The sequence below is a fragment of the Condylura cristata genome, unplaced genomic scaffold, assembly GCF_000260355.1.
Source record: "Condylura cristata isolate star-nosed mole 26May11 unplaced genomic scaffold, ConCri1.0 scaffold00006, whole genome shotgun sequence".
Classification (NCBI taxonomy): Eukaryota; Metazoa; Chordata; class Mammalia; order Eulipotyphla; family Talpidae; genus Condylura; species Condylura cristata.
This window is the reverse complement of record NW_004567107.1, coordinates 41,729,388-41,746,684: the sequence shown is the minus strand read 5'-3', so window position 1 is coordinate 41,746,684 and position 17,297 is coordinate 41,729,388. Positions and strand designations below refer to the sequence as shown.

Below are 17,297 nucleotides of genomic sequence, written 5' to 3'. Positions count from 1 at the left end.
GGGCTCTTTTTTTTTATTATTTTGCATTCTTACTATTAAAGGATGCAAAATAAGAACAATTTTTATATGATATTTTCAGATCTAGTAGCTTGACATCTGCACTAGTTCTACATGGTAATTCTGGAAGAGTTTAGACACAATTAATTTTTCTCTTTTCTTTCCTCCTTTTTTTAAATGAAAGAAACTAGCATATGCTTTTTAAGGTTTAGAACCATGTTGTGTTATTAAGTGAGCTTTAGCTAGAGACCTGTGTTCACATATCATTTCTCCCACAACTTGGAATATAACCTAGAAACAACATATTTGTTTGAGCATTTCCTAATCTGTAAAATATGGATTAATAGTTCAAGGCATTGCATAATAGGTCAGGTTCGAGAAGGGAAAGGAGTAGTAGATGAGTGAGAAATAGGGTAATATTGTCAGAAAAAGTATATTCTCTCAAAGGAAAATAAAATTTGATTTAAAAATTAACAAATATTTAGAAGTTAGAATGAAAAATCTTTGTTGAGGATATGTATTTGAAAAGATGAAGATCAAAGTAGTGAGTTTTACAGAGACTAAATCTCAGGAGTAATATGAGTAAAATTTCCCAGCTAAATAATGCCTGTGGCTGGTTCACAAAATCTGAGCTGTTAATGTCCAGAAGGTTCTAGGAAGATCAGTACCTTAACCCTGCCTATAAGGCAGGCTAATTGACTTGCTTTTTCAGGGAATGCTCTGAGGCCCCAGACTCCTTTACTGCAGCACGTGATTGGCCTTGGGTTTGAGGCATACCTCCTCTTTGCCTAGAATTAGCACACTGTTTAGTCTCAATGACATACATACATCCTTGGCTGCATTAATCATATTTTTCAAAGCCTCACTTGACAAATAACAAGTACTTGGTTTCTTTATTATATTTATGTTAAAACTTCTCAAATTGAATATATTCTTTGTCTCAGCTAAGCCCATTTTTTCCTTCCACGTTACAGTGAAGAGATCCATGGTGACATAGAGTAGTTAAATCCAATAGACATTTTTCTAGATTAAATTTTCTTACTCTTGTATAGTCAACCAGTCAGCTCCTCTATTTTTGAATGACTGTATTGTTTTTTTACTTTCTACCAATGTTCCCAAGTTTTCTTCTTAGCATTTTAAATTCCCCTGTCTTCTTACCAGTTAAATAATTTTCTATGATTGAGCACGATGTGTGTTTTCCTACTGTTCTCTCACAGAGACTGTATTTCTTCCATAGCACTTAACAGCTATTTGATTCTCTTGACTTTTTTATAAGCTTCTGTACCTTTTTAAAAAATTTTATGTATATTTTATATCATTCTTCCTTTTCGAACAATGTATGCTTTCTCCTCTCAAATGTAGTCCCCATGTAATTCCCACCACCAGTTCACCCATGTACCATCATCATAGTCCATTGTGCTCTTTCCTCCCCTGAAGAATATTTCTGATTTATAGTTCCCTGTTAATTTTGTTTTTTAATTTATAAAATATGTATTTACCCACTAGAATATAATTTTCATGTGACCAGTCTTATTTGTTCACTTCCTATTCTCTCTCTAGTATTTAGAAGTGTTATATATGGTAGGTAATCTATATTTGTTAAATTAATTACTATAGAATAGTATTTAATGTCAAATAAGACAAGTAGGCCTATCCCCTCTTTATATCTATGCAAGTTGAGCTTCGTATTTTTAGTATCCATCAGTGCATGGTTCTCAAGTATGTTCTGCAGATGAGGAGCATTTATATTACCTGAAAACTTGTTTAAAATACCATTTGTTGTCCTCCAAGCCAGTTCTGTCTACTGAAACAAGAACTTTTGCTCCAGCAATTTGAATTTTAATGAGCTCTCCAAGTTATAAAAATAATTTAAATACAAAGTAAAGATACTTTTATAATGATTATATGATGATTTATATTTCAAGTTATAATTCTAATACTTTGTACATTATCAATATATTATGAGAACATTAGATATGAATGAGACAGCTAGTTAGAATTACTACCGATTTAACATTCATTCATACAGTTGTTCACCTGTTATGACAATATCTCAATAAATGTTTTTTCTCTTTTTCTTATTAATATAGCTTGAAACTAGTAGAAATAAGTATCTTCTGAATTTAAATCATGGCAACTGTTACATAAGTGATATTGAGTAGTTATATTATATTACATTTATAATTTTTTTCATCCTTAGGTAATATGTTAAATATCAGGTCACTTGCATTCATTTCTAAATTGCTGTTTCCTTTTTGGTGTTTTTCATAAAATGTCTTGTCACTTCTTTGGTGAATCTTCTGCATTCAGTCTGACATGAAGCATTCAAGAGAAAATCTACAACAAAATTCCAATAAATAGTGCATACTGGCCAGCCAGAAATAATATATCATAGGAATGAAATATGTTGAAGATTCTAAATAATACAACACTACTATGGGGGACTTTAGTGACCCACATAAAAACTTCTAAAGGAATTCTATTTAGAACTCTTGTTTTAAAACAGCAGATCAACTATGGCTTATTTAACCAAACAATGTACATATTGAAAGATATTTATGGTGTATAACTTCAGTAAGTCTGGAGAGTGAAACTGAAGAAAGACAGGTACAAGTAATATTGGGCATCGACCCATATTATAGACAAAACTAACACCAATTAGTCCAGGGAGAACACCATGCTGCAGGCATCCCAAACACCATCCACACTTGTTACCAGTGGGTTCAGATGATCCACTGTGACAGTGGATAATAATCCCTAACTTGGGTGACTCATTCAGTGTAGAATAAATACCATAGTCCTTTCTCCAACACAGCTCTCCTTAGTTCTTTCTCTTTTTATAAATATTTATTCATACAGAATTGGGGTCCAGGCCAGATGTCCAGGAGCCTTGAGAAGATTCACCAGAGTCTGAGTAGGGAGCAGAACAGATAGATTGACGAAATAACTGCTGTGGGGAGCAGCGGGCAGGTCAGGAGAGGTCTGCTGCACCATGTGGATCACCTCCGGGGCAGGGATCAAACTTGCAAGAAGTCAGTGCTGCGCATTAACTCGTTGTGCCACCAAGGAGGGCCCTCCCTAGGTTGCTCTTGTGCACTCAAACTTCTTGAAAATTTTTTAATAGCAATTCTTCTGGCTACGTTTAGTTATTTATTTCCTTAATCTAGTCAAGTCAAGCATCATGCTATTGCTATGTACACTGATGCTTTCCAATGACATCACCTGAGATGTTATTATATCTAATGAACATATTCCAGAATCATTTCACATGACCAATTACAGTCTTGTGCCCTGTTTCCCATTCCCATTTTTCATTACCTTTCTAATCTCTGTACATTTTTTAGATTATGTCTATGTTTAGGACATTTTCCTACCTCCCATTTCCTATTTTTCCTTACTCTTATCCTAATTTTGAATAAAATCCAATCTTCTTGTCAGTGTCCAGTAGTAATGGTTTTCAACTTTATAAATTACAATCTGACGTGAGAAAATCAGATATGTATTTTATACTCAGGTAACTCTGTGTGTGTGTATATATATGTATGTATGTATGTGTGTGTATGTGTATATATATGTATACACACTATATGTATATAGTGTGTGTATACATACATATACACACACGAGCATGTATACATATCACATATGTTTATGGTAAAAATAAAGTTTCTAAATATCTTATCAAGTTTTCTTAGAAAACTTAGTACTGTAGTTTCTTCCTAAAGACTCAATAATCTGTCTTTTTTGTAAAAATAATTTTTCAAAGTGTAAAAGTTTAATCTTAATAAACTGCAGAAAGTTGTTTTTCTAAAAAAAATAATAAAAACAACTGTTAATATACTACACAACACATTTGTAAAGGAAGAGTACATGAGAAACACAAAAACAAAATTCCTTCATATTACCCATGCCACTATTCCTATTAGGTTAGTAGGAAGTGAATGGAAGAAGATGGCTATTAATTAATTTTCTTTGAATTTTAATATATTCTATGTGTTTTTAATTGAATGTTTTATTTCAGTAACAGTGGTCTACAACATCATTTGAGTTTACAATTTCATACCTCTTCAGATGTACACATCCACAAGAAACTTCCAACAAATTTCCCACAATCCCTCAAATGAGGGATTGGACCCTCTTCCTCTTCCACCTTTGGTAGTATCAAGTCTACAGTCAAATCTCAAGGGTTTGTTTGGGTTAAGTCCTCAAACTATATAAAACTGTACCTGGACTGAACAGCATAACCCATACTGACCTGGACTGTACAGATATAACTACTGACATAAGAGCTATATAACCTTGAAGTCTAGATTTATATATTTACTTGTAAATATATAATTATTATATATGATATATTTATATATCATATAATATTTGATAATTATTTATATAAATAAGTTTTATTTATATATATATATATTTCTAATCATTCTAAATTTCTAATTTCCATCTAAATACCAGCCTATTTCCTGTGTTGTGGCTTTTATGCATACTGTACTCTTTTGTGATATAATTTTCTTCCCATTTCTCCCTGGGCTTTTTTTAATTTATTTTCAATCTTATATTCTTCAGGAGCAATTACGCTGTTGAATATGCCACTCCCTTCTTATTATAGTTTCAGTATTCTACTTTTTTCTTTCCTAGATTTAAGATTTCTAATTATCACTAATTTCTTAATTTGACCACCTACTCTTATGTTCTATAGCACTTATGATGGTAGGGGTTATGTCTGTTTTTTTTTTTCCCTTTTGGTCCAGGTACAGATTAAATGCTCAGTAAATATTTATTAAAAGAATGTATGCATAGTAGCCTGAAAGCAGTAACAGTTTTAAGAATTATAATAATCAGCATTACTATATTCTGCATTCATAATAAATCTTGCAGAGTGAAATTTGCAAAATACTTTAAAATATTATTTTATAAATGCATTGTTTACATTATTCTTCATTTTGTACAGCTTTTCATCTCAATTGTAATCCCCATGGATTCATACCACCACTTTACCCATGTGCCATCACCATAGTCCCATGTGCTCTTATATATATATATATATATCACCATAGTCCCATGTGCTCTTATATATATATATATATATTGCCCCCTGATCCTTACACTCCTGCTATGAGTGAAACCACCCAGTACTTTTCTTTTTCTTTCTGGCTTATTTCACTAATCACGATCTTTTCCAACTCCATCCATATCCCCTCAAATAGCATGAGTTTATCTTTTTTCATTGCTGAGTAATACTCCATTGTGTATATATGCTACATCTTCTTCTTCTTGATCCAGTCATCTATTTGGGGGCATTTGGGTTGATTCCACATCTTTCCTATTGTAAATTAGGGCAGCAATAAACATAGGTACAGGTGTCTTTTTAAATTATTGTTTTTGTGTCTGTTGGGTAGATACCTAGGAGTGAAATTGCTAGATCATAGGGAAGCTCCATTTTTAGCAGTTTGAGAAACTTTTCATAGTGATTGCACCAGTTTGATCATACCATTACTTTATTTCACATTTGACTAGCTTATTGGTGGGAGGATGTTCAAAACCTGGTAAAATGCCAAACATACAATTTAGAGATATATTGTATATGGACTTGTGAATAAGACACCTGAGGCTAAAACATATATATAAAGAAAAATTGGTCATAGCTGAGGGAAATTGATATAATCATTCTAATAGATAAGCAAACAGAGACTAGGGTCATGCTTAACAAAGGTATATGCTGAGGCATAATGGGACACAAACAGCACTAATTTACTGAATTCAGTGAATCAGAGTTCTGACTGACATTTACATGCAACTCTTTACATCCAGTCAGCTGTGAAGTCACTTCTATCAGCAAATATCCATGTTTTCATTCATTACCAGATATATACACAAAACAATGGAAAGATTTCTCCTGCTATAGAAATAATGTGACACATTATTTTCACAATAGTCTATGGCAGTCACTAAAGAACAAACAAAAGGAATAGAGTGACAACTTTCAAATGTGCATGAAATTGCTTAAGAATTTAGGTGTTTTAGGAATATACAGTCCCGAAATAGTTGCTTTCTATCTGATATGTCAAATTTTGAGTAATTTTCTCAAACATATGTTTCAAAAAATCCTAGGGAAAATAGTGTGAAAACAATAACTCAGTGTGTTCAGTATACAGTGTGAAAGACAAGTTACTCTGAGGTATTGGAATTAAAAACTCCAATTTCTAGTACATCAGTTAAAAACTTTATGTTAGTGCTATTTTTTTGTTTTGTTTTTTCACTATTAGAAGTTAGTAAAATTTCTTAAGTGCTAGAAGAAATTTAGAACATTTAGCATGGGAAAGAAATTCATTGATAACCTGTATATGAGTAGCTGACACCAAGCAAGAGTCCAACAAATGGGTTAGTGCTTATTTTCTAGCCTTTACCAAACAATGAGAGTATATGATGGTCTGTCTTTATAATCCAATGCAGTGTCTCTTCTGTTTCCCACTGTGAGTGTGCATATGTCAGAAAAGATCAGAAACACTTCAATTCTTAATAAAATTGCCCCCTCTACCCCCCAGAATTACCAGTCTTCACTTTAGCATGCATATATACAGAAGAAGCAAGTCCCACAGGATATGCTTTAGTTATGTGGATAGGCAAACTCAAATAACATTTTCCTGTTCCCTACTCATTGTTTGACTCATGAATCATCAAACTAAAATTCTATTTTTTTATTTTTATTTTTCTTATTATATTTTTTTACTATTGCAAATATACCTTATACAGACCATATTTTTTCTAAAAGAGGATAGTAGTGTGATGCTAATAAACAGTGAGCTAAGGTGTAAGGTGTCACAAATAGCAAGAGCTATTTCATGTTTTCTAGACTCCTATTAGGGCTAGTCTTGAGTCATTCAAAATGCTTATGACATACATAAAAAGTTAAGCTCTCTTTATGTCACAATCTATTTTTTTTTTTTTTACCAACTGTGTACTTTGGATAAAGCTATTTATGTTATCCAAACTTAAATGATTCACCTTGTCTTGTGAAATAGGAATTATAATAGTATGTACCTCATAATGTTGTGATAATGATTAATAACTTACTACTTGAAAAGCATATAAAATAGTATCTGGCACAAGTAAAGTGGTCCATGTATATTAGCTACTGTGAATATTAGCTACTGTTAGTTATTATTTTAATTTATAAATTATCATGTATCAAACATACCACATGGGGAGCATATTTAAGCATTTGCCTAGACTGTGAAACAGAAAGTTGGCTCCAGGTACTAAATCTGTCAAAGTATTTATTGTCCTGTATTTATATGCTGTAATTTCCTGTACTTTGCCAAAAACAGATTAATTATGTTAAGGTTATATGTTACCATATACAGGCTCATCATTATATGTGGACATAAACTGACTTCCTTTTCTTTTTACCTAAATTTGAAATCAACATACCCATTTTATGAAAGAAAAACACAAGTTGAGATTTCCAATTGGGGAATGTAGTAATATTGTGACAAATGGTATTATATATTTTAAATGATAGCTAGCTTTCTGTGTGTAAAAACTGTTTTCTATAGAGTTCTGTGATTACCCTAAACTAAAATTTATGCCTAGAATGGTAACTTTATCCAGTATAGAATACTTTTGGAGAAATCATTACTTTACTAAAATTTAAAATTAAATTTAAATTTAAATAACAGCCCTGTCAAGAGTAGCCCTGGAAGGCAAGGGCGGTAGAGAAATAATTCTGAGCATGATTAAGCAATGGAAAGGAGTTGAAGAAAATGAGAAGTGTTCCCAGACCAAAGAAGCCATCGGCAGATACCCTGGGAGTCAAGAGAAAATGGTACTTTCAGGGAGCCAGCAAAAAGGTCAGGGTGAAGTGGAGAAAGCATATAAGAAAATGGCTAGTGCCACATCTAGAGATTATGTGGGTGCTTGTCCTGGTGGCTCTTAGAAGGCAGGCTGGGGTTTTTAATTGCTTCTGAAGGTGAGAAGGAATCATGGAAAGACTTTAATATGTTAAAATATTTTCTCACGTTTGCATTAAAAATCTCCCCTTATCAGCAAAAAGTTGAAAGATAAGAAGAAAGTCACATTGACAGAAGGAAATGAATTAAAAGGCATTAATAATAGAGATTATTATGCATTAAGGCAGTGAGTATGAGAATAAGAAAGATAATTAGATATTTAGAATGTAAATTTAGTTGTACTTATAGTGACTGACATTAGTCTGAATGAGAGCAAAGACAGCAAAATTTTAAGACTGAAGATGTGGTGTTGCCTGGTGCTGATAGGAAGAAATAGGTAAAAGAACAAGAGAGATGATACAGATAGAACTTATACATACACAGAAAATGTCTGAAAATTTTACATCAGTCTGTCAGTAGGGCTACTTCTGGGATATGAGGATGAAGATACAATAAATTTGGGAGTTTTAAGTTTCTATTTGATTTTAAGATGAAAAAAATTTATGAGCTACTTATGAGCCCATAATTATTTCAAAATAAAAAGTCAAAATAAAAAGTCATATTAAAATATAAGCTACAGGCAGCCCTCCCTGGTGACGCAGCAAATTAAAGCACAGATCTAAGAAGCTAAAGCCACTTCAGCATGAGTTTGATCCCCAGCCGGGAGGTGACCCACGTGGCACAGCAGACCTCTCCTGACCCACCCTCTGCTCCCCTCAGCAGTGTACTTCGTCAGTCAGCCTGTTCTGCTCCCCACTCTGCCTCTAGTGAAGCTTCTTACCACCCCCTGCATCTCTGGCCTGTACTCCAGTTCTGTATACATAAATAAGTATACCAAAAAAAAAAAAAAAAAGTATTAGAATTGATCGAAACCTTCCCAGTTAAAAATAATGCAAGCACAAGACAGTCAAATGACATCTATAAAGTAATGAGAAAAAAAGATGTCAACTTGAATTCTAAGCCAATGAAATATCCAATAAATAATGAAATGGAAATTCTTTTTGGACAAACAAAAGCTAAGAAAATTCTCCAGCAAGGCCGTTAAGACACAGCACTGCAAGCTAACAGTAGCCACTTCAGTGCAAGTTTGATCCCCACCTGGAGGTGATCCACTAGGCATGGCAGACCTCTCCTAATCCGCTCGCTGCTCCCCTCAGCAGTGTACTTCATCGATCTACCTATTCTGCTCCCCGATCTCTGTCTGGTGAATCCTCTCCCCACCCCTGTGCCTCTGGCCTGTACCCCAGTTCTCTATGCATAAATAAATAAATCTTAAAAAACAAAACAAAACAAAAAACAAACCTTTTTTTTGTTGTCTTGGCTGTTTGCTGCAAGTCAGCCAGTGATAGGAAGTAGCATAGGGATTTGATTGTCCAGCCCCCAGTCAGTCTACAAACCAACTTTCCCAGAGCTGGGAGTTACAGGAAGTTTTATAAGCATTTCATTAAATCACTCAGCAATATTTACTGGAGGGAAAAACCTTATTTATCGATATGTTAGTGGTAGGCACCAGCAGAGGGCAAAGGCTCAGAAGTGTGGACAGGTGCCAAGGTTCTTATTCAAAGATGTACCTGTAATTTGGAAAGGCTACCTAACTCTTTCTGGGAATAAAATTTCATAGAAGTACCGCTCATCATGTTCTAAAGTCTAAGCCAACTAGTAAGTATTAAAATTATATTCACCCTGGAAAAAGATGAAATAAACTGATATTAACAAGCTAGTAAGTGTTATCTTTCTTACTTCTTCTTCTAAAGCCGAACAACAACTTATCCTTACACGGAGACGCAAATGTACAGCCAAAACACTGGAGGGAATTACTTTGATACTCAAGGGAGTTCTGCACAGGTGACCACCGTGGTCTCATCCCACAGCATGGTGGGCACTGGTGGCATTCAGATGGGTGTCACAGGAGGACAGCTCATCAGCAGCTCTGGAGGAACCTATCTGATTGGCAATTCAATGGAGAATTCCGGCCACTCAGTGACACACACCACCCGAGCCTCCCCTGCAACAGTAAGTATTTGAGTTTTTATTTGTTTAAATTCTTGGTAGCTTCTTCTGTACATTTTCCATTATAGAGGGGCAAAACAGCCTGCACTGGGCTGAGACACAAAATGTGTTGAACAGTTTTAGAATTGTGGTAGTATTCAGGATGAAGTATGTAGTGGTTTGCAGAATGTTATTTACTTGTGCCCCAAATTAAGTGAATTAGTTTTAGTAATTGAAATTACAACAGGTGGTTCTTATTCATGAATGCTGATTTTTATAAGCTTTTTTTTTTAGTGATATCCAGTAAAATATTTAAACTTTTTACTGAAAAAAAACTTAGCTTTTAAATTATGTTTTTCTTAAAAATTAAGAATTAATCTAGAGAGTGAAATATGTAAGTCTGGAATTTTAATGGCTCTCACCAGTAATATTTAATCTAGTTCATTACCAGAGAAATTATTTTATACAGACAACAACCCCAGGACTTAGAATTTAAGTTTGAACATATTCTTATGCCACCTTTATTATTACTCATTGAATGTATATTTTTAGTTGAATAACTTGTAAAGTACCAACGCCTGCATAATTTTTTCTAATAAATATTAAAGTATGAACATATGCTTTAGTAGTAAGCTTACATAGTAGGTGGACATAGTGAAATTAAGAATATTTAACCATGCGCCTAGATAATATTATTTTACATTCTGTCAGAGAGATACTTTGGGAAGCAATGACATAGGTGATCTATGTTGGCTTTGGTCATAGCTATGAGCAAATTATATGTTAGGGACACACCCACATATATGGGTTTTCAAATGTTTACAATTTAATTAATATATTGATTTTGACAGAATATAGGTTAGTGTGCTGAAATTATGTCATAGCAGTAGTCATAGAAAGTTGTTGGATTTCTTATCATCAGACTCTATAACCTGATCTTTTCATTTTCACTTCAACTAAGCATCTAAGTGAGGATAGTAATTTAGAACTACCTAGGTAATGAAGCATTGGAATCAGTTCTGTAGATGTTCATATAAAATGGGCTGAAAGCTTGAACTAAGTGCATGTACACCATTTTCATCATCTTACTATATAGTTTGTTCTTATAATTAAACAGATAGAAATAAATTTGTAAGAAAATTAGAATAAAATTCTCATTTTATGGACATTGTTTAAGATACACTATGCATTTGATAGGTACTTTGAATGTATTTTTTATGTTTGTAATGATTACTTGTGCTGATATTTTCATTATTTAATACCTTTTCTCTAATAAATTTTTTGACTCCTTTATTTTCAACTCACTATATTATCCTAATATCAGAGTAGATGCCTAGCCTTTCTGAGAAAAGAGGCACTGTAATTTTTTTCTTGTGTTTTTGAAGCATTTATTTTGTGTATTTGTCACTTGCTCTTGATAACACTAAACACAGCATTGTAAGCCTTATAGTTTTCAACAGTGCATTTATATTTATATAGACTAAAAACTAAATTGTAATCTCTCCAGACCTCTGCTGATAAAATAAGGGTTTAGTGACACCAGAATTTCCCAATTTCCTCCCAACTTTAAAATCATATTTACAAAGGAATTGTAACAAGTTTTAGAAGTTAATATAACTATATATTTTTTGCTGTCAAAGGAAAAGAGGTGGAAAGATGGAAGTACTTGAGAGCACTCCTCATTGAGGTCTTCCAAAAAGTCATTTTTAGTAGAAAGGAAAATACTACGTGTCAAGGTGTTAAGAAAATGGGAAGAATATGTCCTTTCCTACTTTTATTCCTTCCACTTTCTCTCATGCTGACTTTCCCATTCTCGTGAACCCCCACCCTGTCCTATTTCACCTCTCAGCACTACTGTTGGCCTTCACACTGATTTCTTAGCTACGTATTATATAGCTTCACCAACTTGATATGTGTTTACTAAATTTACTTGTTCTATCAGTAATTTAATTGAATTAGTTGTTCCAGATCATGTAAACACAATTGTAGGTATACATAGTAAAGTTTATAATTTCTAGAGTCTGTTTTGTGTTGGGAATACAATTAGTTTTTCCATATGAGTATGAAAAGTGACATTGGTCCTGTTATCCATCATACAAATTTGATGAATATATTAACTAGTAAGTTAAAGTAACACATAATACAAATGAATTAATAGCAACTGAGAATAGTGGGAAATGATTTTAAAAACAAATATTTAATTGTAAATATTAGTTTGCACTTTTTAAAAAGTGTTAATAGTTAAGATTCTATTTTAAGGATTTTGTTTTTTCTTTTTATTAGCAAATTTCCTTTTCGGTAAAAGGTTTCTAAAAGTAAGATGACTTTGTGTGCCATAATATCTACTTAGGTTTCTTGTCATCCTCTTCTTGCCAAATATGTTAGAAAGTTACTAGCTCTGTAATTGTTTAGACTCCTAGAAATCAAGATTTTTTGGTAAGAACCAGGTCATTAAAGGGAATTTACTTAATCTCGTCTTTTTTTTTTTCTTATGGTAGAAAAATGCAAATAATACTTGGAAATATAGTTTTTAATGAGTAGTCAAACCTCAAGCTGTTTCTTTGTAGATATGGAGCCAGAATATGCCATATAAGTTCAGTTTTGTGGCTGTTCTGTATTGTTACACTTATCACATACAGCATCCCTGTTCAACTGATTGTGTTGTATTTGGCCATATCTACTATGGCCAAAATTCCTGACCAGAAAATTGTCATAGGGGAAGTTCCGCAACAGCTTTTGATTGATGATCAGTTAATTAATTTGACGTGAAATAGTTAAGTTGGAGTACTTAGAAAATAACACAGACCTAATAATTTTTCTCAGTTTCTTAATATATAGCAATGTTTCTTATTCCTGTTCTCAAGTTAGATTAGCTTTTGATAATCATTATTTTTCTCATTTGACTGTGTCAACTCAAAAATACATCCTTTAAATTAACTAGAAATAAGTTCCTGCCACAAGAAAAGTTTTCCCTCACATGCAAATATCTCAAGATATACCAGAAAAACTATTTGAAATTGAGGTCACTATTAAGGAAAAGAAATTAATTACTTTTGAAATATTTTCTTCCCTAGTCCAATATTTAATATAAAATCACTTTATTCTTATGAGATGATGGAATCATTAATGGAGAACTTTAACTTCAGCATGTGATAAACTTTATTTTTTTATAAATTTTAATGAGATTTTTACAAATATATTTTTAATATTTCAATTAAACATATAGTGTAAAAAATTGCAGTTTTCAAAGTATCTACAAATCCCAGAATTTTTAGATTATGACAGTAACACTTAAATTTTATATCACTTAATATATTGTGTTATAAACTACCAATATTCAGGATTTGTCAAAATGCAATTTCTTCATTTATAATACTATGTTCTTTTGTTTAGTCAGTGGAGCCCATGCATGTATAAAGAGTGTGTATGTGTATACATGAGTATATATATGCACACATATATGTATACACATATTAAAGGCATTTCCTGCTGCTACTATTAAATGTGAATGAATGCTTGCATTTCATTAAATTAATGTCAGAGAACTGTTTATTTTTAATATTTCAGTAGCACCTAGTCATTAAGGTAGAAGTGTTGGCTATTTTCATAACTCTGAACTCATTATACTTTGATCGTTCTTCTAAATGCATCAATATAATGTTTCCTTGTATATCTTTGTCTCTCTAAATCTCTAATTTATTTTTTCATTATTTTCTGTGTAACCATAACAATTGTAGAGTTTTAGAACTTGAGCATAATTTGCACGTAAGGATCAAAAAGTTGTGATTGTAGTTAGTGATATTTTGGTGCTCATTGCAGCTTGGTTTATACCAGACTATGTCATAATTAGCAATTCGCTTTAAGAAGCTTTATTTACTCACTCCTCCATAAAGTAACATTTGTATTCTTGTAATTACATGGTTATTTATGGAGGTTTTTTTTTTCCTTCTTGATAACTAAGTAAGATTATGTTAATCATTTTTGAGCCTGTGATGTGAAAGCTAATTTTTATACCTTTTTATATATACATCTAGTAATTATATATGTTAAATAGCTCCTGCTAAAATTAGATCCCACCAAGGGGCAAAAAGGAAAATGTGTTTTAAAATAATATTGTGCATATCTCTACTTCTTTGATTAATGTAAAATATAACTACTTTTAATTTGGAGAAAATTTTGAATGTCCATCTGCTGATATATAAGTTAAAGTTTGCCCTCACTTATGTAATTTATAGAATTCTAAGTATTCATCTAAGAGTCGTAGATACTTTTATTTTCTTACCTTGTATTTCCAATATTTGTATCTGGTTAAAAGAATGATTTTCCTAAGATGAATGTTTTCTACTCCAGCAAATAATTTACATGTTCCTTTACTGTTATGGTTACCAGTGTCCATTTGTTTTGTTTTAAATCACATATTAATTCATTTATACAAATTAGTTATGTAGTTCAAATGATATAAGAAAGTTCTTAATGCAGTCTCCCTTCTAAGTACCGCTCCCCAGCTCTTTTTCTTAAAAGCACTATATCAGATTCTGAGTATTATTCAAGAGATACTAGAGACCTTCTAGAGAGTGAGTATTCTAGAGGTACTAGTCAATGACTGTACAAATATTTTCTCCCTCTTATTTACATTTTTATAGAAATGGTAACAAAAATACTGCATTTTAATCCACCCAAATAAGCGTCTGTCTCAGAGTTTTTTCATATCAATATTTGAAATGCTCGAATAACTGTATTAAAAGGAGAAACTACCCATCCATCTTACCAAACAGAAAAAAAAATGTTAAAATAATGTTGGATTATTGGTTATGGCTTCTTAGAGATAGGAAAGCAATATAGTTAGAAGAGAAAATTAATTATATATAAAGATGCTTGGAAGAAAAAAAATAAATTAGAAATATGCACAGGGCCCTCCCTTATGGTGGGAGGAGTTAAGACATGCACTGTGAAACTATCAGCAGCCACTGCAAGCATGAGTTAGACTCCTGGCCAGGAAGATGAATCACATGGGATGGCAGGCTTCTCCTGACCCACCCACTGCTCCTCTCAGCAGTATATTTCAGTAGATCTGCCTGATTGCTCCCCACTCAGTCTCAGGTGCATCCTCTCACCCCCACCCCCACATCTAGGCCTGTTCCCCAGTTCTGTATGCATCAATAAATAAGTCTTAAAAAAAAAAAATAAGAATGGGGATGTTTTTAAAAAAAAAGTCTGCATAATTTTTTTTTATCTTAGAGAAGTAACACATTCTATTTTAAATACTTCTCTTTTGGTTAGCCTCAATGATTAAAAAAATACTTTTTCCATTTATTTAAAGAAACATTTATACCAATAAATCTTAGTATTTTCCCCTAAACCAACCTGAGCTCTCCAATGAAACACCTCAGAAAGAATACCCGAATCTTCTCCTTCCTTCACTAAATTCTAAATTGAGTTAAGGTTCTGAGACCTTATTTTTAATTAATAAAGTAGGACTTTGGGTGACTCATAGTCTCTATCACTTCATCTGTATTCCATTCATATGTCAGTCAGTTCCATACTGCTCCATACTTCAAGTCGGTAAACTCTAAAGACAGTAATTTTATGGTTAAATCTGTAAAATATTGCACTACTAGAAATCTTGATAAGCTAGAAGGTTAAAATAGCCAGAATGACAGAGGCCAAAAGCCTTTCCTGAGCATGTCCAATATATTTTTCTGAATTTTTAAAGTGAAATATGATGAGTTATTTTATTTTTTGGCTATTTAATACTAAAACCTTTTTTCAGTACATAGGTAGGTGGTAACATACCAGGAGTGGCTAGGATCTATTTTATATAAAATCTAGGTTGGGAATGTTTATGCTGCAAATTCTATTTATAAATATGGAAGTGAACTATGTTCCACATGAACTTTTATATAACTATTCTGATCTTATCTGAAGATAAGGAACTTATCTGATCCTTATATTACAATATCAAATTTCAAATAACTTAGTTCAAAACTACTATAGTTTCAAAAGGAAAAAAAAATACTGTCTCATTCATAGGAAATAAATGATCCAGATAAAATACAAATTGTATTGGTAGCAAATTAAAATGTACTGTAGTATGTGAGTTTCTTTTGAGTCAATATTAGACCCATATTGTTAATATTGTTGGGCCCTCCCTGGTGGCACAGCAGGTTGGATGCAGCTCTGTGAAGCTGGTTGTAGCCGCTTCAGTGCCAGTTCAATACCTGGCAGCCTGGAGGTGATCCACATAGCATAGAGTGGCAGATCTCTCCTATCTCGCCTGCTGCTCCCCATGTACTTCATCGATCTACCTGTTCTGCTCCCCACTCTGTCTCTGGGGAATCCTCTCATCACCCTTGTACCTCTGGTCTGTACCCCAGTTCTGTATGCATGAATAAATAAAACCTTTAAAGATGTTAATATTGCTTCATTCCACAGGTCCATGTCTTCTATTTAAATGGGAAAACTGTAGCACAATTCTATGGCCAATTGTTAATTCTCAAATGACAAAGAATTTCTATTTCCTTATGATTACATTCCTCAGAAGCATGTTAATTGACTAGCATTTTCTCAGCATGCATAACTAAAGTGGCTTTTGGCCACAGAATTACCTGGTTTCTCTTAAAATCTAATGTGTATGGAAATAACTATTAGTGATAGTAAATTTCATGGGTTAGGAGTTGTCTAATATAACTACAGACTTAAAAACTATGTTAAATTTACTTTAAGTTTTGTTAGCTTTCTCATTTGTATTTTAAGAAACAAAAAGTGATTTATATATATATATTTTTTTTAAAGATTTATTTACTTATGCTTGCAGAACTGGGGTAGGTCAGAGGTACAGGGATAGTGAGAGGATTTATCAGAGACAGAGTGGGGAGCAGAACAGGCCGACTGACGAAGTACACTGCTGAGGGGAGCAGTGGGCAGATCAAGAGAGGTCTGCCATGCCATGTGGGTCACCTCCGGGGTGGGGATGGAACTCATGCTGAAGTGGCTTTAGCTTCTCAGTGCTGTGCTTTAACCCGCTGTGCCACCAGGGAGGGCCCCAAAAATGTGATTTTTAAACATGCTTTCAGGGTTACAGGAAAGGTGCAGTTAGGCAAAATAAAAAATAAAATAATAAAGGAGGTATACTGATCAGAATTTGAAAAATGGTATGGTAGCATACTGTTAAAAATCACAAAGACTCAAATGAAACACTATAGCAAATAATAGCTTAGTAAGATTACTAGGTAGACAAATAATATGCAAAGAAATAGTTTTTTTGATACAAATAACAGTAGTTAGAAGATATAATGACAAAACCCACAATAAATAAAGAAAACAATGAATCATCACATGGCATAAAGTTTTGAGGTG

The 17,297-nt window shown here is 32.9% G+C and overlaps 1 protein-coding gene across 2 annotated transcripts in view; it reads left to right on the top strand.

Annotated features, from left to right (window-relative positions):
• The window catches only part of RFX3 (regulatory factor X, 3 (influences HLA class II expression)), a 262,431-nt gene that overhangs the window by 151,011 nt on the left and 94,123 nt on the right, over positions 1–17,297 (top strand). For both annotated transcript variants that reach the window (XM_004677634.2, XM_004677633.2), the window contains one exon: positions 9,707–9,965. In XM_004677634.2, the coding sequence (XP_004677691.1) occupies positions 9,707–9,965 (259 nt within the window). The remainder of the gene's footprint in view (positions 1–9,706; positions 9,966–17,297) is intronic.